Raw genomic sequence first — 25,502 nt, 5'->3', positions numbered from 1 at the left:
CCTACACAAATTTATACTTTCATATTAAATGTGTACATTATAAACAATTTATATATATATATATATATTTAATAATTAGATTTAGAATAATATTAACAATTATACTAATTTTATGTATTTAATAATATTGGATATTATCATGACTATTTAATCATATAAGCTTTTATGCTAATAATAATAATTAAGCCTGTGTTATTTAAATTATTTAATAATTACCCAGTTAAAATGGTGTATACTGTATTGAACTGCAAATGATAATTATAATTAAACCATGCAATATATATATATATTTATATATATATATATATGTAATTATCATTCTTAAAACAACACTAATAATTAAAAATGATAATTAGACAAATGCTTTTATACCTAGATTTCTTAGTCACTTTTTATGGACCTACACAAATGTATACTTTCATATTAAATGTGTACATTATAAACAATTTTATTACATATATATATATATATATATATATATATATATAATGATTTAATAATTGGATTTATAATAATATTAACAGTTATATTCATTTTATATATTTAATAATATTGGATATTATCATGAGTATTTAATCATAAGTTTTATACTAATAATAATAAGTAGGCCTGTATTATGTAAATTAATTTGATAATTAAAATGGTGTATACTGTATTGAACTGTAAACCATACAAAACTTGTATCTACTGAAAGAGCATTAATAATACAAACACTAATAATTAAAAATGATAATTAGATAAATGCTTTTATACATAGACTTAAGTCACTTTTTATACTTGCATATTATATTATAAACAATTGCATATTAAATATATACAATATTAATAGTTTAATAATTAGATTTATAATAATATTAACAATTATAATAATTTTATATATTGAACACCCCAATTTAAATGAGTATTTGACTGTAATCACGCAAAACTGTCTTCTGGAATGCGCCAGCATTTAATGGGTTAAACCGGCAGCCGTAAGTATACGTCACTGTTACGTTTTCTTTGTACACGGAAGAAACCGGAGAAATCAGCGGAGGACAAGAAGGAGAGCGTCTCAGGTAAACAGAGTCTCGCTTTAATTCTTCAGTTAGATCTATACTGTATGGCTCGATATGAGCTTCAAGTAACTAGCTAAGAACCTAGTCTATATCTGAATATTACGGGTCTCGCTCGGTGAATACACTGCCTGCGAAAGACGCCACGTTTACTGCGGACGCGAATTCATGAATCGATCCATGTGTAGAACAACAGAGTCATGAATTAACGTGGCAAATTCACTCTAAATTAGCATAGCAACTATATTAAGTAGCATGTGTCACGTTTTCGAAAGCAACAACAGCGCACGTCATAAAGGAAAAATATAAAGAGCCAATCAGACAGCTCCGTTCTACACCGTGAGGTGAATAATTTATTTTAGTGAAAAATTGAACACTGGCAGTGGCTTATGTGAACATGCAGTATTTAACTGGCATTCTGAATAAGAAGTATAGAATAAAAAACAGAAAAATGTGAATATGGAATAAAATACATTTTGAAAACATGAATATAAGTAATAAAGTCATGATCACTTTCAGTGCCTCTCCTCCATCCATGGTTGGTCCTAAGCAATGCTCCAGAGAAAATGGGACAAGCTTTGTGTATCTGCTCGCGCAGTGTCATCACAATTGACAACAAGAGATACTTCTTCCTCCAGAAACTAGAAGAAGGGTAAGACTCCTCAACTAGACAATTCGGTCCTTAAAATACTTGAAAGCGTACTGAATTTGAGCCCAAAAATATGGTCAATCTTTGATAATTATGGATGACAATTTTCATAAATTCTCCGCTCCTTCTAGAGGTTTCAGCTATGTTGACCTGGTCGAGGGTGCACATGATGGACGCTTCTATGCTCTAAAGCGAATCCTTTGCCATGACCGCGAGGCCCGTAAGGAGGCTCAGACCGAGGTGGAGATGCACCGCCTCTTCAACCACCCCAACATCCTCAGCCTGACCTCACACACCTTCATGGAGCGTGGCGGAAAGTGCGAAGCCTGGCTGTTGCTCCCGTACATCAGTGTAAGTGGACTGTGTTCTGCTTTCCATTCCAGACATCTAAAAAGATGTGCAGTGTTTCACTTGCTGAATTGTTCCTGTGCAGAAGGGAAGTCTGTGGTCTGTTCTTGAGAAGCTGCGAGATAAGGGGAGCTCTATGCCTGAGAGTCGCATCTTGCACATTCTTCATGGCATCTGTGAAGGCCTCAAAGCAATTCATGACAAAGACTATGCACACAGGTACTACTGAGAGTACAATTCATTCATCCTGAACCCAAATTGCCTTGGTTCTGCATTAAAGATGGAAACTGTAAAGATGACTAGTTACTTAGTAGTTAGCCTACTAGTTAATGTAATTAGTAACACTTTACAATAGGTTCCATGGGATAGTTCACCCAAAAATGAAAATTATTCCATGATTTACTCACCCTCAAGCCATCCTAGGTGTATATGGCATTCTTCTTTAGTTAGTGTGTAATGTTGCTGTTTGATCATAAACAACATCTGCAAAGTTACGACGCTCAAAGTTCAATGCAAAGGGAGATATTTTCTTTTACAGAAATTGCTTTTTAAGGACTACAACAAACGGCTGGTAAGGACTACAACAAGCTTCTTCCCGGGTTAGTGACATCATTGTTGTCATGCCGTCATTTTACGCCGGACTGCTTCACAAACGAGGGTCAATTCGACACTGGATTTGCACAAAAGATTAACATGACGGCACATGCTAGTCGATGAGTTGAATCAACTCCACAGCAACTACATAAATTTATCCACTAACCATTCAGAAACGTCCAGTTTCATTCTAAAAGTTGTAACTTCTTCCTGAGTCTCTCCATCAGTGTCGACTCCGGTTTGAACAATGTAAGGCTGAACACCGTTACTGACAATCCTCATTTTGGCTGCGTGAGATTCTCCAGCTTTGTTGTTGTTGAGCAACCGAAGCGTGAGCTGTTAAAGCTCCGCCCTATTCTGGAAAGTGGGCCGGGAGCAGCATCTCATTTGCATTTAAAGGGACACACTAAAATGGCATGTTTTTGCTCACATCCAAATAGGGGCAAATTTGACAAGCTATAATAAATTATCTGTGGGGTATTTTGAGCTGAAACTTCACAGACACATTCTGGGGACATCAGAGACTTATATTACATCTTGTGAAAGGGGCATTATATGGCCCCTTTAAAAAAAAGTTAATATAACTCTGATTGATATTTTTTAATATGACTCTGATTGTGTTTGGCTGAGAGAAGATAGTCATATACACCTAGAATGGCTTGAGGGTGAGTAAATTATGGGATAATTTCCATTTTTGGGTGAACTATCCCTTTAACTACATTAACATGGACTAACAATGAACAATTCCTCTACAGCATTTAATGTTTGTTAATATCCATTTCAACATTTACTAATATATAATAGATAGCTACTTAATGCACCATGAACTGCATTTATGATAAAAGATGGCAATGTTTAATAAATAATAATAATAATAATAATAATAATAATAATAAATAATAAAAATCTTGCCACCAAGTAATCTCAGTGTCCAATTTCCTACTAAAATAAATTATTTGCAGTATATAAGAAAGCTTTTTAAAGGCTCCTTATATTTTTTTTCTATACTATTATAGTATTTTGAAAGCATACGTCTATCAGTGGACTGGTCCACGATAGACGCCTGCTTTCAAACGCTCCCGTGTGTATCTGTGTAAGCGCTCTGTGATGAGTGTCATTGATGTTTATTTACTTTGTTTTTGAAGAGTTGATCATTGTAGCCAATCACAGACGTATCTGATGAGCGTGTCAACACAATGGCCAATCAGAGGTGTTTACGAATCCGCTCAAAATTAAAATTTTAGTACCGATTGGTACCGAAGTTGGTATTTTTGACAACTCTATTTTTAATATTTTTAGTTAATGAGAACAACACTGCTGATTCAGTCTGATTTTATTGCTAAAATAATATTTTTGGCATACTATGTAATATTTTTAAGTAGTATTAATGATGAAATAGTTTTAGACTCAATAACCCAACTGTAAAATCAGTTTGAAACACAATATCCTGCCCCCAGTAAATCCCTGAAGAAAAGATGGAGTATGCATCATTCAACACAGACTGAAGACCTGAAGTCAAATAAAAATAGATGAGGATAAATGAAAGTCCCACTTATATGAATCCTAGGCAGACTTTCAATAACAGTTACACTCAAAGAGATATTATATATCTAAGTAGACAACAAAAGCTGACCTGATGCTTAACCAATGACAGAAAACCTCTTGAGGAATATCTTGTTTTCAGTCTGAAATATTTGGCTGTGTTTTCCTGTACTTATTATTTCTCTAACATGAGTTTTATTTCTGAAAACAGGGATTTGAAACCCACCAACGTTTTACTGGATGAGAACGATCAGCCTTTTTTAATGGATTTGGGCTCCATGAACAAGGCCAGGATTGAAGTTCGAGGGTCACGGGAGGCCATGACAGTCCAGGTCAGAGCAGAATAAATTTGCGAATAAATCTGCTTTTCCATCCCATGTGTTCAAGAGAACAAAATTGTTGCTTCCTGGGAAAGTGGAAGTTGCTGCAATCAGGGAAGCCACCTTGGCTCTTTTTACCTACTTTATAAATGACGAAACGCAATAAACGCTGTCATGTTATCTTGCATTCGGATGCCTGGAGTTTGGGAACGCAATCATGTACGTTACATGTTCTGCATCCCAATTTACTTACTTATACTACGCCATAAAAGTATGTACTCTCTTTGTGAAGAAAAAGTACATGCTTTTCATAAACTCATCTTGTCACAGTTAAAATCCTCCACATTTCATTTCATTTAATTTCCTGCCGTATTGGAGAGAAAAGAAGTAGCACAACATGGATCTTTCATGTGGAGAACTCTCCTCATATTTTTGCATAATGATGCATTTAAAAGTTAATGGCCAAACGGATCTTTAGAAAAGTTGACTTTGTTGTTGCAGATGAAATATAACACGGATAACATCAAGTAAATATTTTTTATCAGGTTAAATGTTGATTATTAGTCACTCAGACCTTTATCTAAACCTCTCACCGTCTGTCGCACACATCCGCTATGTTTGTAGTTTTTAACACTTTATTCATGTTTGTAGTTCTGAACCGAATCCTCCTCCAATGCGCAATGGGTTGTCAGCAATATTAGCCGTTATAGTGTGCACTGATCCACTCTTCAAAAATCTACCGGAAATAGTAGACCATCCCGGGACTTTTGCATACTCTTTTCAACATATATGCTTTGGAACACACTTATTCTAAACTCACTATTTAGGATGGATAGTATGCATATTGGGACTTGGCTCAGACATTTCAGAATGATTTGAGATGCTGTGCAATGAAATTTTTTTGTTGTGCATCAAAGGATTTATTTGGTAAATGTGTTTCCGTCGTAGTTTATATGCATGTCTTCTTATTGGTGCGATCGGTGCTTATGTGATATCCCAAAATGTGCATAAAAATAGGTGGATGGAAACATAGCATAGCATAGTAAAACAAAACATTAAATGAATCCTCTTTTGTTTACACTTTCCCTTTCAGGATTGGGCTGCTCAGAGGTGCACCATCTCCTACAGAGCACCAGAGCTATTTAATGTGGAGAGCCACTGTATCATTGATGAGAGAACAGATATTTGGGTAATTCTCTTTTTATGGGTGTAATAGTTACTGACTTTTCAGCTCTTCTTTTTCTCACTCACTCTCTCTCTCTCTCTCTCTCTCTCTCTCTCTCTCTCTCTCTCTCTCTCTCTCTCTCTCTCTCTCTCTATACACACAGACTGTTATGTCTGCACAGGTCAAATGTTGCCTTGTAAATGTTAGTAAACCTCATCCTTCATCCTTTCATCTCTGCTCCTGATCAGCGTGATGTTATGTCTATGACAGTCTGTTATGTCTGCTGTAGGTAACATTTGTTTTTTTCTGTCTGCAGTCTCTAGGTTGTGTACTATACTGTATGATGATGTTGGAAGGACCGTATGACTTGATATTTCAGAAGGGTGACAGCGTGGCTCTCGCCGTCCAGAATCCAGTCTCCATTCCACAGCCGTGCAGGTAAGCTTGAGATCTTTCAGGGCTGTTATTGTGTAAAATTCAACCTCTTTGGACCTCATTGAGAGAGGCAGCTCTTTGCAGTGCAAGATCTTTTTTTTTTTTTTTTTTTTGTAGATGATCGTCAATCAAATGTAATATATATTTTATATTGTAATATTATATTTGATATAATATTATATTTTAAACTTATTTTCCCTAATTAAAAAAACAACTACTACACATTGTGTAAATTAAATGTGGAATATTATTTTTAAATAATATTATAGTATAACATTTTCAGCTAATTTTAAATAATAATATTAATTTATATTTTAAATATTATTTTTGTATTTTAAACATTAACACATTAACACAATTACATATAAGAATGGTGTAACTTAAATGTAATTATTATATTTTAAATACTATATTATATTTTAACTATAAAATTTATTTTATTTAAAATATTATATTTTTAAATATATTAATCCGCATTTCAACTACATAATTTATATGTAAAATGTATTAATAAGGGAAAATGTTTATATTGCAATTTTAATTATATTTTCTGTTTAACTAATTTTCCCTCATTAAAAAATGCATAAACTTAAATGCAGACTATTTAAACAATATTATATTCTGTTTAAAAAATAGACTATAATATTATTTTTTAAACTTATTCCCACATTATTTTAACAAAAAAAAAAACTTAAATTACTCACTCACTTTCTTTTTTTTGTTTTTTTTTTCAAATGTGGAATATTATGTTTAAAATAATATTTATTTATTTTTAAATATAATAAAATACTGTATTTTAAATAATATTATAATATTATATTTTAAACACATTTTCCCTCATTAAAATGTTTAAATCTTTTAAAGTACTTTACAACAATTTTACACATCAAAAAAAAAAACATTTTTGAGAAAATGTTTAAAATGATGTACACTTACAAGAGATTATGAACACTAAGTTTAATAAAAGCTATTTCAGATCATATTACCAGTCAACTACTAGTCTCTTTATTTCAGAAAACAGCTTGTTATTGAACACTTTTAGTCATGAAATGGGAGGCTAGGATTTGGCACAACATTGTAAAGTTTTCTAATGGTAACATATTTTAGCCGGAGAAATGCTACCTGCCAAAGAGACATGATCCTTGTGTATACTGTATAACCTTGTCTCTATCTTTGACACAGTTATTCTCAAGGTCTTCAAACCCTTCTCAGCTCCACTATGGTGACCAATCCTCAGGAAAGGCCCAGAATCAGCTGGGTGCTTGACCAGGTCCAGAACCTTCGAGGCTCAGACGGTACAGATGTAGATACCAACAGAGTATGATGCTACCACTGAGATTTCATGCTTGTTTTCCAGTGGACTCCAGACTTTTTGGACTATGCACTCTCTCTTTCGGACAAAAATCACAAGCCTTGCAAACATTTGCTCTCTCTTACCTCAGTGAGCTCAGCATGCCTTAGTTACACACACAAATTTGTTGGTGAATCTCACATTTTTACCCCAAAATCTGTTTTGAGCAATGAAATTATCTGATGATTTTGGGATAAAATATGAGTTGGGCATGTTCCTGATTTATGCCACGCAAACCACACGAGAGGGCAAAACCTCTGTTCACCACAATGGCACCTGTTACGTATCATCAAACTGGATGTTTTCTGATTGTAATTTGGCTTCTCTGTCTTTTTCCACATTTCTTAGCTTGTACATTCTTAGGAACCAAAAAAATATTTATGACAGTTTCAACTGAGTGCTGCAGGGATGATGTCAAAACCTAAAAAGACTAATTCGCCAGTGATTCCCTCGGGATGAGTAAAATAAGCTCTGTGGTAAACATAACATGACGATACTTGGACATTTTGCTCAATGTAAATTGCATACACCCCATATCGAAAACGTACAGAGCCCCGCACATGATATGCAGGGGGGAAAAAAAGTAAATTGTGTGCACGATTTAAAGACCAATTTGCTAAATTGTGTGCACGATTTACTATTTCGTTCCCTGGATTTGAAATCATGCACACGATTTACTATTTCATTCCCTGGATTCGCTAAATCGTGCACACGCTTTACTATTTTGTTCCCTTAATTTGCTAAATCGTGCGCATGGTTTACTATTTCGTTCCCTCTATTTTCTAAATTGTGCGCACGATTTACTAATTTGTTCCCTCGATTTGCTAAATCGCGCCCAAAATTTACTAATTCGTTCCCTCGATTTGCTAAATCGCGCCCACGATTTACTAATTCATTCCCTCTATTTATAAATCGTGCGCACGATTTAACCTAATTTTTTTTTCCCTGCATGGCATGTGCGGGGCTCCATAAAAACGCAAATTTTGAAGCTGTTATGTTTATTTTAAAAAATGTTTTTAATATGTAACTAGATAAGAATGTTTGGGATGGGAGTGTGTGCATGTTTACGTTGTAGAACAAAACGTCCAAGTATTGTCAAGTTATGTTTACCACAGACTTTATTTTACTCATAAATTGAAAAACCCATAGGAAAATCTCGAGGGAATCACTGGCGAATTAGTCTTCCGGGTTTTGACGTCATCCCTGAACAACTCTATCGACATTTTAGCTGTTTGAAATGTAATTGACATTAGTTTGTTTATTTAAACAACAGTTCTCCTGGTAAAGCAAGACATCCGAGGCTTTTTATGAGCAGAGATTTAGAGACTTTGTGTTGTAAAGGTTCAAAGATAAAACTGCAATTGGTCTTTAAATCAAGAACGGATTTCTGTCTCAGTCGTTTGTAAATGCATTCGTATGTACGTTGTAGCATTGAAAAAATAGTTCTGCTCATGTAAAATGAATGAGTCTGGAAAAAAATGGCTGAAAAATTAAAGAGTAAGTTATTAACTTTAACTCGGTTGGTTATAGCGCTCAGCTTTTATTAGCATGTGAAAGTGGTGTTCTGTGTGAGACTTTGAGAGGATTCATAATGAATGGTCATGCCTGTGAATACTTAATACTAGTTCACATTACTTTGCAAGAATGATGTGTTCCCTTTTCTCTTTTTAAGTGGTATAAATGACTGCATAAATATGAATTTGTTTTGATTTAGCAAGAAGTTCCTTTCATTGCTTACAGTATTAGGGTGTTCTTTAAAGGGAACTGTGTAATAAAGGTTGTAATGCATTTTAATTCGGCAAGAAATGTTTTGCATTCAGTCATGTTTTGCATTCAGTCATGTTTATGTTTGATGAGGCTTGGCTAGTGTGGATGAAAAAATATCCGGGTCATATTTTATCTGCAATATAAACAGAAAGAAATCGGTAATAAATTATATTTTGCATTAAAAGAATTAAAATGAAGCCTGTTTTTAGGACCATTACTTTTTTTGTTTTTGGCTTTGTGGCAACTGGACATGTTATCATGAATCACATGCTGTTTCATAATTCATGACTAAATTAACTGAAGCATTCCATATACTATATAATGAAGTCGGAATTTTATCTGTGAACAAGGACCTAAATGTGTGTGTGTGTGTGTGTGTGTGTTTGTTTTGTTTTGTTTTTTTTAAATAACATTAATAATTTTCTGATTATTTCAGAGAAATTACCTTAATATTCAGATTCACTGCAGATTTCTTTGTGGTGGCTCCTCGTTTTCACTAGAAGTTTGTTGTTTAAAAAGGACATTTTAACTTGTCCAGGTTTGTTTCTGTTCAGGAACACTTAATTATGCAAGCCTCTTAATTTATGGGATATAAGACTGGAGACATGTCTCTTGGCATTCATTAAATGTCATTTGTTTTCTTTCCTTTTATAAATGGTGAATAAAGTGTGATTTAAAGAGCGACCGATGGAATTGGTTTGGTTTTCTTGAAGGTTTCAGTGTCACCACACGGGGGAGATGTTGCTCAAGTTGTGTTGTGATCTGATCTCTAGATGTCAAGTGTAGCAAACTGAAGACGGGGTTTGGTGAGTATTGACATTTTCCAATTTTTTTGTTCATATTGATATTGATATTGATATGTAAATATGTGTCCCAAAAACAGTAATACCATGGTGTTTTAGAAACTAATACCATGTAATACTTCGAAGTACTTTGGAGTAGGCCTACAATGTAAATACGGTTGTAACCACGTGGGACAATTGAACCACCTAAACGGTTAATTCAACCCAAAATGAAAATTCTGTCATCCTTTACTCACCCTCATGTCCCGTAAGACTTTAGTTCATCTTCGGAACACAAATGAAGATCTTTTTGATGAAATCTGAGAGCTTTCTCTCCCTTCAAAGACAGTTAAGTGTTTACCACTTTGATGCTTCAAAAAGTTCATAAAGAGATCGTAAAACGTATCCATATGAATTGAGCAGTTTAGTCCAAATCTTCTGAAGAGACTCGATCACTTTATACGCTGAATAGATTTAATTTAGGCTTTTGTTCACATATAAATATTGATTTTTTTTGTTTGTTTGTTTTTTTTTTTTTTTTCATTATTATTTTGGAGAAGGGAGAATAACAAAGGAAGAGCTCCTCAATATGATATTTTCCTTAAACTGTTATGTATGATATATTTTTAATATTAGATGGTTGCTACACTTAGGAGTAGATCGGTATGGTCTAATTGTGGGAAGAAGACACTTGATAGTTTGAATTAATTCAGAATTAATAAAAACCATGAAGACAAGTATTTATACAAGCATTTTTGGAAAGTAAGCAGCAATTTATTTATTTATTTTTCTAATTCTTCTTTATTAAAAAACTGTAACCTGTTCTTTAGACAGAGCTTTTGTATTGGACATTAATTCAGAATTTCTCTGCTAATGACTTGAGGAAGGCATTCAAAAATCAGTGAATGTTTGCTGTTTTGGCTCTGAAACTGTGACATTTTAATATTGTTTATTTAGTGGCTGACCTTCACAAAAACCATTTCGTCAATGACCACCTACCGAAACCTCAACAAAAAGATCTGGTCAAACCCCTTTGGGTGGTCTACACTATTACTCGAAGGTATGAAACAATTATTACAGGCTGTTTAGGCACCTGAATTTATTATTCACAGGGGTTGTGAGGGTCAAAAGTGACGTTCTGACTCAATGTTCATCTTAATAAATCTCATCAATGACCTTACGCCACCGGCGGGGGAAAGAGAAGCCATAAACTGCATATGGACACACATGTTCACCTAGACATCGCCACAGTCAGACAGCCAACGTATAATGCACAGACGTAGATACAGTTCCAGTGGGATGAATTGCACTTTAATTAGCATTTCCATCCATGCAAACCATCCCACTTTAACTCTAGTCTGCCCTCTCTGGATAATCATTCATTATACAGAAACAATGTTTATGGTCTGGGGAGCATGTGGGACTGTCCTCCATTGGTCGGCCGTCTTTGCTTTCATGATCCCACAGGCTATGAGATGATGTCATGTTATAGTCCACATCAAGGTCAAACGAAACCTACCTTTGTTTTGTCTGAGGATAATACTTTTCAGTATGTTAATCAGCATCACTGCTGGGAAAAAAAGATATATACCTTATATGTAAGATGGATACGATTTGATTTTTGCAATGTTGTTGCTGGATGAAGAATGGATCTCCTGGTCCAAAAAATCTCCTACAAATCTTAATATTACTGTAGTGCTATCATTTTTATTATTATTATTATTATTATTATTTAAATCAGCATTAATGAAAACAGACATGTATAAATGCTTTGCAATTTAAATAATCTGTATTTTTTGCATTATAATAATATTTTCTTACACATTACAGTAATGAGAATTGAGGGCAACGATTGCTTAATTGTCCTGAAAATGTCATGCATCCATCCATCCATCCATCCATCCATCGTTCTATCCACATTCCATTCATCCATCCATTGTTCCAATCATCCATTGTTCTATCCATTGTTCTATCCATGTTCCATTCATCCATCCATCCACTCTTTGAGGATTTAGGAGTAAAACATCCACCCATCCATCCATCCCCTCTTTAAGGATTCGGGAGTAAAACATCCATCCATTCATCCCCTTTATCCCCTCTTTAAGGATTCGGGAGTAAAACATCCACCCATCCATCCATCCATCCCCTTTATCCCCTCTCTTTAAGGATTCGGAAGTAAAACATCCATCCAAGTTCCTGATAAGTTTCTCGACTTTTTCCCCTTATTTTTCCTAATCCAATATTCTATTATGTCAAAACTACATCCACCTGGTGGTAGTCCATCTTATCAACCATCTAATCCATTTTAGACCAGCTAATGACCATAAACAACCAGCTAGAAACCATGTAAAACCTACCACGACCTTACACTGGTTTTATTTGAATTTTCCGACAGGGATGCCTTGCTCATTTATATGAAATAACTGTATTTTAAAAACTAAACTTTTACATTTTCTGTAAAAAAAAAATAAATAAAAAAAACTGTCACTGTTAGTGTCACTTGCAAAAGCCTACAGTAACAGCAAAAGTAATAATCATGCATGCCTTGTCAAACACCGCTAATAAAAATACATCTTCCTGGTTGCAACCGATTGGTCACAGAGTGCTATACCAACACCATAAACCATCTCTCCTGCTTTATTGATTTGGTGATGAATCAATTAGTGAATTATTTAATTAGCCAGGGATTATGGGTCAATGTTGAGTGCCTTTGATCCTCAGTGCTTCTCTCGTTCAGTAAATCACAGATGTGCCATAAAGGGAAGGGGTAGGGAATGCAGTTTAAAATTCTTAGTAAAATTCTGTGGATATTCTATGTTGCATTGATTGGACCCTTTTTTGATTGACACTATTTCTTTGTAACGTTCATATCCGTTGTTTATTTCTAGGTTTAAATTTGATTTTGAATCTTGAATCTTGCTTTATTTGACACCGCAATAGAGGACTGGGCTGAAGTTTATGTCTTTAAAACAGTCATAGTGCAATCAGCTATAAATATACTGCATTCGCTTCAAGTTTAGGTAGGCCCGAACATTGAAATTAGCCACTAGCATATAAAAGTAAACATCGAGCGCTTTCTACGTGTACATTCAGAAATCACATCTCAAGGATAGGCTGATTATTTATTGCGGCAGGGAAAAACAAACACAGCCTTTTGCTGACTCCAAGCCAATCATAATCATCGTGACGGCTAGCTAGTCGCTTATCTTGATTATTAAGCCACATTTCGCATCTGTTTGATAGATTTCCCGCAAGCATAATAAATGCCTGTCCTGAACGCAAGCTTGCATTTAAAGAGAAAAGGCTGAGCCTTTTTCAATAAAGTTTATTACTAAAACTTGGCCTTTTTGTGTGTGTTTGAGCTGCGGTTAAAGTCGGGACAGATGTGAATTTATGGGGCCAGTCTCTCATTCTCTTACCTTCCCATTAGCTTAAGTGACACGACAAGGCCGAGGGAAATCTCAAGCAATAAGGGTGATTACTTTAAAAGATCACACAATCTGTTCATATTCCCGTAATGAGTCTGATTGATTAAACTACAGGGTATAAATATTTTACGGGGTCATGTCGCTCAACTTATTGTTGCTGATTTGCCGGCAGACAAATTGGTAGAGTCGCATTTACTTATTTCACTATGAAACTGACATTTTCATGCGGATAAAATGGCCGTTGCAGAAAGCGGAGCCATGCATAAACTCTGGATATCTTCAATGCTATGTGCTCATGACTTTGGGTCAGTGCCGTAATGGTTGGAAGATAAAGCTACACTCTTAAAAATAAAGGTTCTTTAATGCCATTGATAGTTCCATGAAGATCCTTTAACATCCATGGAACCTTTTAAGGTTCTTTATAGTGAAAAACGGTCCTTTAGATTTTAAAAATGTTCTTCCAACTAAGAAAAAAGTGGTTCTCTTAACAACTGTTCACTTAAAGGTTTTTTGGGGAACCAAAAATGGTTCTTCTATTGCATCACTGCGAAAACAACTTTTTGTAACCTTGTGTCCATCTTGCAGTGTATACTACAAGTGTACGCTTTAAAACCACAATTTTCTGAGGCTCTCTCCTATCCTTTTTCTATTTTGATACATGCAACTCCAAGGTCATGTGTTTGATTCCCAGGCATAAACTGTGTTAGTTGCTTCAGATAAAAGTGTCTGCCAAATGTAATGCAAATGTTAACGTGCAATTTACCTAATCAGGTAGACACTATGTGGAGTGACTTTCTTGACTTTAAAACCTATCCTATGTAAAACTTTTGAGGGTTTCATTGACAACTCTCAAACTGTAAAGCCCTATAGTCTCCCGTCAAGGAGCGTATGCTATTCGCCTTACACAGGAAATAAACCTGTGTAGTCCAATCTCTGAAAATGAGTAAAAAACTCACTCAGAGACTGTCCTCGATGTCCCGGTCTGGTTCAGTTTTAACAAGGCAGAGGCACCTTTCTGAGGCCAGTTAAAAATGCATTTAATCACTATATAAACATGCTGTCCTGTAGCCTCCGTGACAGAGAAGTTATGCTGTCTGTACTTGTTGTGCATTTAATCACCACCCTCATACAAACGCCCAATAAAGTGCCTTGTTTTAGTCATATTCCCATAATTTTTCTTTTTTTTTTTTCTTGCTTTTTTGTGTGTGTATGAAATTACTGTGATGACATCACTACCAAGGGGCTGATTACTTTACTTCCTCTTCATTAACTTAATTATTTGACTATCAGTAAACCCGCCTGAGTAATTCATATTTGAGAGGCTGGGCTGTAAATAACCTCTTTCTGCTGCTTTATTATGGGCTGCAGATTTGCCGTTCTCCAGCATGTTAATCAGCCTCGTGGTTGTGTCTGAATCTGAAGGCAGCTGTCTTGCTGCCCTTCCAGTCAATGAATTAAAAGACAGCAGTTTTGTATAATGGGATCTTCAATATTGATATTTGAATTCCAAGAAAAATCCAAGTGAGCATTAAACAAAGATTTGTATTATATTATATTATACACCGATCAGGCATAACATTATGAGCACTGACAGGTGAAGTGAACAACACTGATTATCTCTTCATCACGACACCTGTTAGTGGGTGGGATATATTAGGCAGCAAGTGAACGAACATTTTGTCCTCAAAGTTGATGTGTTAGAAGCAGGAAAATGGGCAAGTATAAATTTGAGCGAGTTCGACAAGGGCCAAATTGTGATGGTTAGACGACTGGGTCAGAGCATCTCCAAAACTGCAGCTCTTGTGGGGTGTTCCCGGTCTGCAGTGGTCAGTATCTATCAAAAGTGGTCCAAGGAAGGAACAGTGGTGAACCGGCGACAGGGTCATGGCTCACTGATGCACGTGGGGAGCGAAGGCTGGCCCTTGTGGTCCAATCCAACAGACGAGCTACTGTAGCTCAAACTGCTCAAGAAGTTAATGCTGGTTCTGATAGAAAGGTGTCAGAATACACAGTGCATTGCAGTTTGTTGCGTATGGGGCTGCATAGCCGCAGACCAGTCAGGGTGCCCATGCTGACCCCTGTCCACCGCCGAAAGCGCCAACAGTGGGCACGTGAGCATCAGAACTGGACCACGGAGCAATGGAAGAAGGTGGCCTGATCTGATGAATCACGTTTTCTTTTACACCACGTGGATGGCCAGATGCGTCTGCGTCACTTACCTGGGGAACACATGACACCAGGATGTACTATGGGAAGAAGGCAAGCCAGCAAAGGCAGTGTGACGCTTTGGGCAATGTTCTGCTGGGAAACCTTGGGTCCTGCCATCCATGTGGATGTTACTTTGACACGTACCACCTACCTAAGCATTGTTGCAGACCATGTATACCCTTTCATGGAAACGGTATTCCCTGGTGGCTGTGGCCTCTTGCAGCAGGATAATGTGCCCTGCCACAAAGCAAAAATGGTTTAGGAATGATTTGAGGAGCACAACAACAAGTTTGAGGTGTCTACTTGGCCTCCAAATTCCCCAGATCTCAATCCAATCGAGCATCTGTGGGATGTGCTGAACAAACAAGTCCGATCCATGGAGGCTCCACCTCACAACTTACAGGACTTAAAGGATCTGCTGCTAACATCTTGGTGCCAGATACCACAGCACACCTTCAGGGGTCTAGTGGAGTCCATGCCTTGATGGGTCAGGGCTGTTTTGGCAGCAAAAGGGGGACCAACACAATATTAGGAAGGTGGTCATAATGTTATGCCTGATCGGTGTGTATGTATATATATGAGTTTATCCAAATAGGCCTATTATCTGAACATGTGTTGATGCCTCTGAAGGGAACTTTATTCAGATTTTGAAGACAATCATTGTCACACTTTTGTTTTTCTTTTCGTTTATTTCCAGCAATTTACAGCAACACAGACAAATATAACATTATTATACTGTGCATCGACCTCCCTTGCATCCTTCAATGGAAATAAATTACACACACTTTAACTTGCTTAAATAACATTAAAGTGAACAAACACTGAGCCACATATGAATGTAACCATGACATTTAGAAATAGACATGCCTCCAGCTCTCTTCCATCACACAGGTAAATGATGCATAGGTGGAGAGACATCAGAGAAATGCATATTCATTTATAGGCTACTGCATATTTTAATGCAAATAAATAGTATGCATGTTGTATAATTAGTCAACTCTAAAACAATGAATTTCAAACTGATTTAATGTTTTGTTGTTTTGGTTTGACACCACATAAAATTACTACATGCATTTAAAATATATAAATGATGTTTTGGCACATAATGAGTGTATCCTTATAGCCTCAGGAATTGATTGAGTCATGAAAAGTGCCCATTTCATACCAGAACATCTTGACGTTTCCCAGTTGGTAATGCTTCTTTTTCAAATCTGTCATTATTTGCTATTATTGCTGTTAATATTACTGTTAACCTGAATTAAATTTTAGACACTTCTCAAAACAATATTTCTTTGGAATAATGTGCACGGTTGAATCATGCACCAGGTGTGTATTAAGAAATCAAATAGGGTCATTTAGATTCCATATTCACCAGCATTAAAAAAAAATCATATATTTTTTTTTTGCATAGCTGTAGCCTATATTTAGTTGAGGTTTACTTGTAATCAGTAATAATGAAGGAAAAGTGTTTTGCTGCAAAAACTGTACACATGTAAGCATGACACAGAACATCTGATGCTATTTACAATGAACAAAAACAATAAATTAACATGTAAGTCTTGCTGAAACAAGACATAGCTCTCAAAAAGTGTAATCAAAAGCTCTGTTCCAAAACCTAGTAATCTGCCTTACTGCCTACACAGGCAACTGCCTCACAAATAGCACACCTTATGTGAACAATTGATTCTAATGGCATTTAACGTTAGCATGTTGCGAAGATAGCAACATGATATTCTATATAGCAAATACTGGGTGAATCAGACAATTTTAAGCTGTTTATTATTATCTTTTTGCTATTGAATTAATAATACATTATCGTTCAAAAAATTGGGCTTGGATATTTTAATGTTCTTGCAAGAAGTCTCTCTCACAAATGCTGCATTAATTTTTATCAGGAAAAAAAAAAACTGTAAAATGCTAATATTGTGAAATATTATTGCAAATTATTTAAAATCTATGTTAATACATTTTAAAATCTAATTTATTCCTTTGATGCAAAGCTGAATTTTCCGGCGTCAGTCTTCAGTGTCACATGATCCTTCAGAAACCATTATAATATGAAGATTTGCTGCTCAAGAAACATTTCTTATTATTACCAATGTTGAAAACAGTTGTCCTGCTTCATATTTTGTGGAAACAATGTTACTTTTTTTTTCAGGATTCTTTGATGAATAGGAAGTTCAAAAGAACAGAATCTTCTGTAACATTCTAAATGTTTTTACTGTCACTTTTGATCAATTTCACGCATCCTTGCGGAATAAAAGTATTAATTTCTTTTAAAAAAAAAACTTTTTAATTTTATATTAAATTGCTGTCTATAGGTTTTGGAACACAGCTTAAATGTTTGTTATTTGTTATACTATTAAATGTCTACTTGTCTGTATAAGATTCTCTGTCACCTCAAACACCAATGAAGTCCCTTGTATACTTGGTTGTCTTTTCATGTGTCTTTAGGTGGCTAAATGGTTTGGCTTTTATAGTCTCAGTTTTTTCATCTTACTGTTGCCATAGTCAAACCACAGCACAGGACTGTAATGCTGCTGTGAGTTCATGCAGTCTCAGTTTCCATTTGGAAATCTTTTCATAACCCTGCCCCAATCTTCCTATCGCCGGCTCCCACCTCCTCCATGTCGTCCTCAGAGAACGGGCTGTCAGCGTGGTATCCTAACGCAGATGTGTGGTGCAGAAAGTCTGTGGAACGTGGTATATTTAGGTTGTCGTTTATAAACTTGTGTGGCCCTTCCTCCTCATCTTCTTCATCGTCCTCGTCAAGATCGTCCTCTTCCTCGTGCTCCTCCACACTCTGAGCGTGAGCCCTGCGGCCGTCCCTTCCTGGCCTCTCATTGGTCGATTTGGTCCCGCCACGTTGGCGTTCGACCTCGACCTGCGCGGCCTGTTCTTTAGCCTTGCGACTGCGTTTCCACTTCATTCGCCGGTTCTGGAACCAGATCTTGACCTGTTTTATACACAAACACAAAAGGTTATCAGCAAAATAGCTAAAGAAACAATAATCAAATAGAGAAATATAGAAAATAATTTTGGACACTACCATAATGGTGATACCAAATCAGTGTTTCCCCCCTTTGTCCAACCTAATGAGTAGAATATTGGGTCTTTCATGTTTTTGAAAGGAGTGTCTTATGATCACCAAGGCTGCATTAATTTGATCAAAAACACAGCAAATATTGTGAAATATTATTACAATTTAAAATAACTGTTTTATATTTTATTATATTTCAAAATGTAATTTATTCCTGTGATGCAAAGCTGAATTTTCAGCATCATTACTTCAGTGTCACATGATCCCTCAGAAATCATTCTAATATGCTGATTTGCTGCTCAAGAAACATTTATTATTATTATTATTATTATTATTATCAATGTTGAAAACGGTTGTGCTGCATAATATTTTTGTGGAAACCTTGATACATTTTTTTCCGGATTCTTTGATGCATAGAAAGTCCAAAAGAACAGCATTTATTTGAAATAGAAATCTTTAGTAACAATGTCTTTACTGTTACTTCCGTCACTTTTGATCAATTTAATGCACCCTTGCTGAATAAAAGTATTAATTTCTTTTCTTTTTTTTTAAATGACCCCAAACTACAATAGTGTAAATATGGTAATCATTGAACAGTAGTATACTGTATATAGGGCTTGACATGAACTTTTTTGCTCACCAGCCACTGTGGCAAGTGGTTTTCCAAAGCTACTAGCCACTCAGCATTTTCACTGGCCACAATTTTGACATCGATACCATGGGGAAAAACTGCTATATAGATATTTCTAATATTATCTCATAATTTGGCAGCAGGTATATTAGGCTGCTGTCACTTTGAGACCTGACGCACGGATCCATTATACTGTTACACATGCGTTTTCTTTCTCAACTGTTTACATTCACTTAAAACATAACTGAATGTGTTTACATGAAGACCAGCATTTTTGACATTATTTTGTGTGTATTTGACTGTTTAAATACAATCAGCAGCGAAAAAGAACTCAATTTAGTACTGAGAGGCGGCTTTATGTGCCACACTTTGGGTGTGAGAACAAAATCTGTGGGAATTAGTAAAATTATGTGCAATACACGCAATCACACGCCGAAATTCAAGCCCTGTAACACCAACAGTATTCATCCGGAGCAAATGAAATGAGACGGGTTTGTGTGTCAACTCGCTGTCGGAGAGATGAGAGAGAGAGAAAGAGCAGCTGGTATTGTTTATCTATTCTGCGGAAAATAAGTATTGGAAGCGTTTCAGATTGATATGTATCGAAAAATCTGTATTTTTGACATCGCTATTGCACTTAGTTTATTATTTCAGATGCCTTTTTTAAAAGACTACAATTGAAAAATTTATATATTATATATAAAATTCAACTAGTGGCTAGTAGGAGTGACTGTGTTACACGCCACTGCTGAAATTTGGCGGGTTGGCGGGTGTTAATGTCAAGTCCATATCAAAACTCTTGCACTCGCTCACTTTCACACTTATTTACCTGTGTCTCAGTCAGCATGAGAGATGTAGCCACTTCGAAGCGTTTGGGCCTGGAAAGGTACTTGTTCAGTTTAAACTGGTTTTCCAGCTCCAGTAGTTGTTGACTGGTGAATGCTGTCCGTGGCCGACGACATTTACCCATCAAACCGGACTGGGGGGCGGCTGTAAGACAAACAGAAGGAAGGCGGACATTAATAGGTGGTTTAAATTATAAACAGGTTACACACAAAAGACCATTAAATTGAGTTCGTTGTGTTGTTAGAATGTTTCTGTGTGGTTTCTATAGTGGTTCATATCTTTGGGTTATGGGTTTGTTCAAGTCTGCGCCACACTAATAACTGCGAATATTCTGCTCAAGTTTAACATAACTTTATGTTGATCTAATATAAACTTTAAACTAAGGGCATAAACGTTTAGCAGCATTTTTACTTAAAAGCCTGCACTAACGTCATTGCTAAAACTGTAAATCCCTTCCATATTAATAAGAGGCCTCTTGTACCTGTATATAAAAATTAAGCACCAGCCAAAAGGGATGCAAGATACTGTAATCCACGTCTAGATTATTTTTATGAGATTGTTGTCTCTTTTATATAATGTCAAGGACTTGCAGGGTTGCACACACACACACAAAAGAAAGCCTAGAATTTGTAGCTATCATTTACCATAATAGCTTTACTGCAGCTTATTGTTAAACACAGTGGAAGCAGGGCTGGGCGGCCATAAAATGCAAGAGCAAGCCATTAACTTAATGAAAATTCAATGAACGCTTTTGGGATTTTATTGATGAACTACAGTATGTTTAAGGTGTTTGTTTATAGTTTCTCTCTCGCACAAAGACAATTTCCATCGAGCTGACATTTATGGCTTTATAAAGAAGCCAAAAATAAAATTATATTATTACAGTTTGGTGTAAATCAACACTATACAGACCATTGTTCAGTCACTGTCAAACTGACTTTATTGTTGAGTTGTTGTTTCTTTAACTATCTGTGGATAATATCATCTTTCAATCATGTCTGTTAAAGATGGTAAAATATATTGGCTATTGTATGTAATTTTCTATTATATTATACATTTAAAATTTCTGCTTTCAATTTTAAAAAGCTATTTTAATTTCAAATGCATCATATTTTCCTGATACTGTCTTATCATTTAGCCACCTAGATTGTCATTTATAATTCAGCAAACTAATTTCGCCACATGTGACCACCATGATTTCAGTTTAATAATCCATCAAACAGGAGTTATAAACATCATAATTGCTTAGTGACAAATTAACTCCACATCTTTCAAGAGTCACAGGTGTGTAAGCACATCTCTCTCCCTCTGTTTGCGTTTCCTTGCCTTTGATTATGTTGAAAAGGATTTCACAAGCTTTTACAATGTTTGCTTTCAAACTGACAGTGGCGTTAATGCAACAAAATTTGGTGTATGACAGTAATAATGATGCTATAATGATGGAGGTGTACGATATATGCACTCTGAATGATTTGGAGAAAAGTGACACCTTATTCTATTTTCTTCTACTTTTTTCTATTTACATCAGATGCTGTTTTTGATTTCAGAAAAATTGTAATTTGCATTTGCTCATGTGAATTCTGAGTACAATAAAAAAAATGATATGTTGGATTTACTGAACTTTTTTATGTCAACAGGTTCCACGTAACTGAGTTATGTTGCATTTAATTAACATTATTTATTTCAGTAAACTTAAGTTTATTACATAAGGTTAATTCAGTGCCATTTAGTTGAATCAGGTTAACATTCTTAATTTGTCCAAAACTATTATGTTCAATTATTCTAAAATTAATATTAAACAAAAATTAAAAAAATAATCCAGTTTAATTGATTAGGTTATTTAGTGAATGCATTCAAGAACAATTTTTACATTATCTAAGAATAACACTGAAACAAAAGCTTTACTCTGTAAAGACTTTTCTTGTTAGGTGTTAACCAAGATGCTTTTGTTATATCCATGGCATAGCCAAAGTAGTTGTTTTTATTATTAAAACAACTTTAATTCTTGTTAGCAGGTCCTCAACCCAAGCACAAGTGCAACACTTCACCACAATGGTAACCCTAAAAACCATTAACATAACAGAAACTTTTAAAAACCAACATAATAGAACAATAACCATTAAAAAGACACTCAATTTTCTCGTCTTGCTAAAAAATGCTTAAAATAACACTTTATTTCAACATTTACTCTCTCAGTTCAGCCCCTTTGCAAAGCATGATGGGAAGTAAAAGTCCTGTTTGATTAACTCCTGGTTGGGTTACTTGATTGAAACATGTTATTTCAATATGAAAACATCAAGTTAAGTCAAAGAGTAACCGTTTCAAGTCAATTTAACTTAATGAAGCAATTACATTTAAACCAGAAACCTGATACAATGGTGTTGAATCAAAATAAATTGTTGAACAGCATCAAAAATCTTTTTTCTTCTCTCTCTCTCTCTCTCTCTCTCTCTATATATATATATATATATATATATATATATACATATACATACATACATACATTTAAAAAGTAAGTTAACTGGTTGCCTTAAATTATTGAGTTCACTGAAATTAAAAATTTGAGTTAATACAATGAAGGCGATTTGGTTTAATCAACAGAAACTCAAAATATGTTATCTGAACCACATTAATTATTAAAGTTTATTTGACAAAAGAAAAATTGTTGAGATAAATCATGATTTTTTTTTTTTTTTTTTTTTTTTTTTTACAGTGTACAATTCATATATTTACATATATGGCCTGTTCATATGTAACTGTAGATCGACGGTTTAGCAGCATTATGTTAAATGAATTATTAATTAAAGTTTACAAAGTGTTATGATGCTTCAAATTTCATAAATAAGAATAACAATTAGTCAATAATGTAATGCTTAACAGATAAATTAATGCATTCAAATAGTTATAAAACGTTCATTAATCATATATTAGATTTTCTATGAACATTAACTGATGATTTAACGATTGTTTAATGTTTAGTAATGATTTAACAAAGTTACCCACTCATCTGAATGCTACCCCACTCACAGGTGTAATCGGGCAGTCGTGGTACCATGATGCCAGCTCGTATCCAGTGCTCCAGCGGTAAAGATCCGGCCATCGCCGCCGCCTTCAGGTGCTCCGGGTACGGCTGCGTCAGCTGCGTAAAGCCCGAGTACGCCAGGGCAGGGTGCTGACCTCCCAAAGCTGAAATGGGGTACATGGGCGTCGTGTACATGGCTGGAATTGAAGTGAGTCCCGGGTGTGGGAGATTGAGCAGCCCTGGTTTAGGTATGATTCCGGTTTGGAGGTGTATGGCGCCGGGGGTCCCGCGGGGGGACGGAGTGTCGGCGCGCCTGCAGGACACCGGGCTACCCGTCGGGCTGTCGCTGCTCAGTCCAGGTGATACTTCTCGTGTCCCTCGATGGGGTTCTTCAGCCAGAAGAGCGTCGATCCTGAAGTTCTTTGATTTTTCCATTGCGACGCTTCTAGGTTGTTTGGAGTTGGATAGCTGTGTTTTACGCACAGATGCATGCGTTTTAAACACGATTAGTGATACTTTCTGCTCTATTTATAACTTGTGGGAAATGAGTCTAACTGATATGCGGAACTCAGCCCATGAGACGACCAAAGTATCTATATAGTTAATAAAGTATCTCTAAACTTTTACGCACAAAAAAAAAAAAGAAAGAAAATGCGTCCAGAAAGGATACAAGCGCGTGATCGTGCTATATCACAGCTCTCTCTTGTTTAGAACAGTATCTCTGTCATCTACTCTGCTCTCTGAACCTCTCTGCTCGTTCAAATATATGTCATAACGCCGTTGTGAGCGCTGATTGGCTGCAGGGGATGTCCTGCGGGAGTAGATCACTTGACAGTTTTCTAATTAACTAATCATACTGTACTACAGACACTTAGAGATCGTCCTTGGACTGAGACTTGTCATCAGAGCAAAGACGCCCGCGGAGTTTCCAAAGTGTTTCTCGTGGCTTACAGGAACTCAATCGCACCAACTGCAAGTTTAAAACTACCCCTAAATCATCAAAAAATAATCTAAATAAATTAATAAATGACATAATAATTTCTTGTCGCGATAAATTTATTTATTTTGTAAGATTATTATGATGCTTTTACTATTTGTAATTCCTTAAAACCTGCATTTGGTGCAGGTTTTAAAATAATATAATAATAATAATAATAATAATAATAATAATTATTATTATTATTATTATTATTCAGTATCTCACATAATATATCAAATAAAAAATAATCTCACTGAGCAGTTGTCCAAGATGTACCCTACATATTAATACTAATAATGTGACCTAATATTTTTTTACGACCCGCTTATTTAATCTCGGCTGTAATATCAATATAATTGAATTTTATGACTTTATATTGTACATAGTCCGTAAAATTACGCATTAGCCTATAATAAGTCAGATGTTCGCAGCATTATATGGTATGATTAAAAAGTGTTTTGTCACATAACCTAAAAATATAAGGTGACATCCAAATTATTATCCGGTTTCGTTCAATTTTATGACTGAATTAAGACTATATGGATTTAGACAAATAAAATATGTGTAAGGTCAAGATGCTACTTAAAGTAACGGCAGCATGCATATACTTTTTTACAGTATATTAATAATAATTATTATTATAATAACTTCTTGATTATAATAACTTCTTGAACTGGATGAATTTATCTTTTCATATGAGATCTCATCACCTCGAAAATACAATTTGTTGTTCATTTTATTGGACTTATTTATTCCAGCATATATGAGGGGTATTAAGATGTCTTTTAATAAATTAATTTGAGACAGAATAGTCGGTTCGAAAAAAACACATAAACAAAAATAATTTCCGACTGACTTAACATATGTTGTAGTCGATATATTTTACACGCTTCTGTATAGGTTCAAACACAGTTTGTATTACATGGGGGAAAAACAAATAATAAAAATAGTTGTAAACCTATGTGTAATAAATGAAATACAGGCAATTCATTCAAAACCTTCATTCCATCCATGAAGCTTGTCGTAAACACCCAATAAATCGAGACGAAATGAATTGCAATTCGCAATTGTTATTTTAAATATTGCCTACATGAAACGGCGGTGGATTAATAACATGGAAAACAGTCTGCACAGGCGACGTGAGGCCGAAACTCTGATATTTTCGCCTTGACCCGAGAAGATTGGAGCATCCCGCCCCTCTATACCGTAAATGAGCGCCGGGCTGCGGTGCTGAAGCTGGCTGTGACTCAAAATCTAGTGTGCTGCCTACCTAGACAGCATGTTTGAGGAAGCGGTCTACATCCGTCATGTCTTTTTATAGTAGGCGTATATCCACCTTATTT

At 35.4% G+C, this 25,502-nt stretch overlaps 2 protein-coding genes across 3 annotated transcripts; one reads left to right on the top strand and one right to left on the bottom strand.

Annotated features, from left to right (window-relative positions):
* Window positions 1–909: 909 nt before the first annotated feature.
* Window positions 910–9,907, top strand: stk16 (serine/threonine kinase 16). Its single transcript, XM_051898849.1, has 8 exons — window positions 910–1,055; window positions 1,572–1,704; window positions 1,833–2,052; window positions 2,135–2,268; window positions 4,397–4,517; window positions 5,599–5,694; window positions 5,987–6,108; window positions 7,288–9,907. The coding sequence occupies exons 2-8, from the start codon at window positions 1,619–1,621 to the stop codon at window positions 7,427–7,429; spliced, it is 921 nt and encodes a 306-aa protein (XP_051754809.1). The 5' UTR covers window positions 910–1,055; window positions 1,572–1,618; the 3' UTR covers window positions 7,430–9,907.
* Window positions 9,908–16,327: 6,420 nt separating this feature from the next.
* Window positions 16,328–24,171, bottom strand: mnx2b (motor neuron and pancreas homeobox 2b). 2 transcript variants are annotated; one of them, XM_051895101.1, is made up of 3 exons: window positions 23,162–24,171; window positions 20,142–20,302; window positions 16,328–18,597 (listed from the first exon to the last, which is right to left on the bottom strand). In XM_051895101.1, the coding sequence occupies exons 1-3, from the start codon at window positions 23,613–23,615 to the stop codon at window positions 18,223–18,225; spliced, it is 990 nt and encodes a 329-aa protein (XP_051751061.1). In that variant the 5' UTR covers window positions 23,616–24,171; the 3' UTR covers window positions 16,328–18,222. The 2 variants fall into 2 exon arrangements, with proteins under 2 accessions (XP_051751061.1, XP_051751069.1); XM_051895109.1 differs by having other exon boundaries at window positions 23,186–24,171.
* Between the last annotated feature and the right edge of the window lie 1,331 nt (window positions 24,172–25,502).

Source organism: Ctenopharyngodon idella, chromosome 1 (genome assembly GCF_019924925.1).
Source record: "Ctenopharyngodon idella isolate HZGC_01 chromosome 1, HZGC01, whole genome shotgun sequence".
NCBI classification, from domain to species: domain Eukaryota; kingdom Metazoa; phylum Chordata; class Actinopteri; order Cypriniformes; family Xenocyprididae; genus Ctenopharyngodon; species Ctenopharyngodon idella.
The sequence above is the reverse complement of the archived record's forward strand: the minus strand, read 5'-3'. Positions and strand labels throughout refer to the sequence as shown.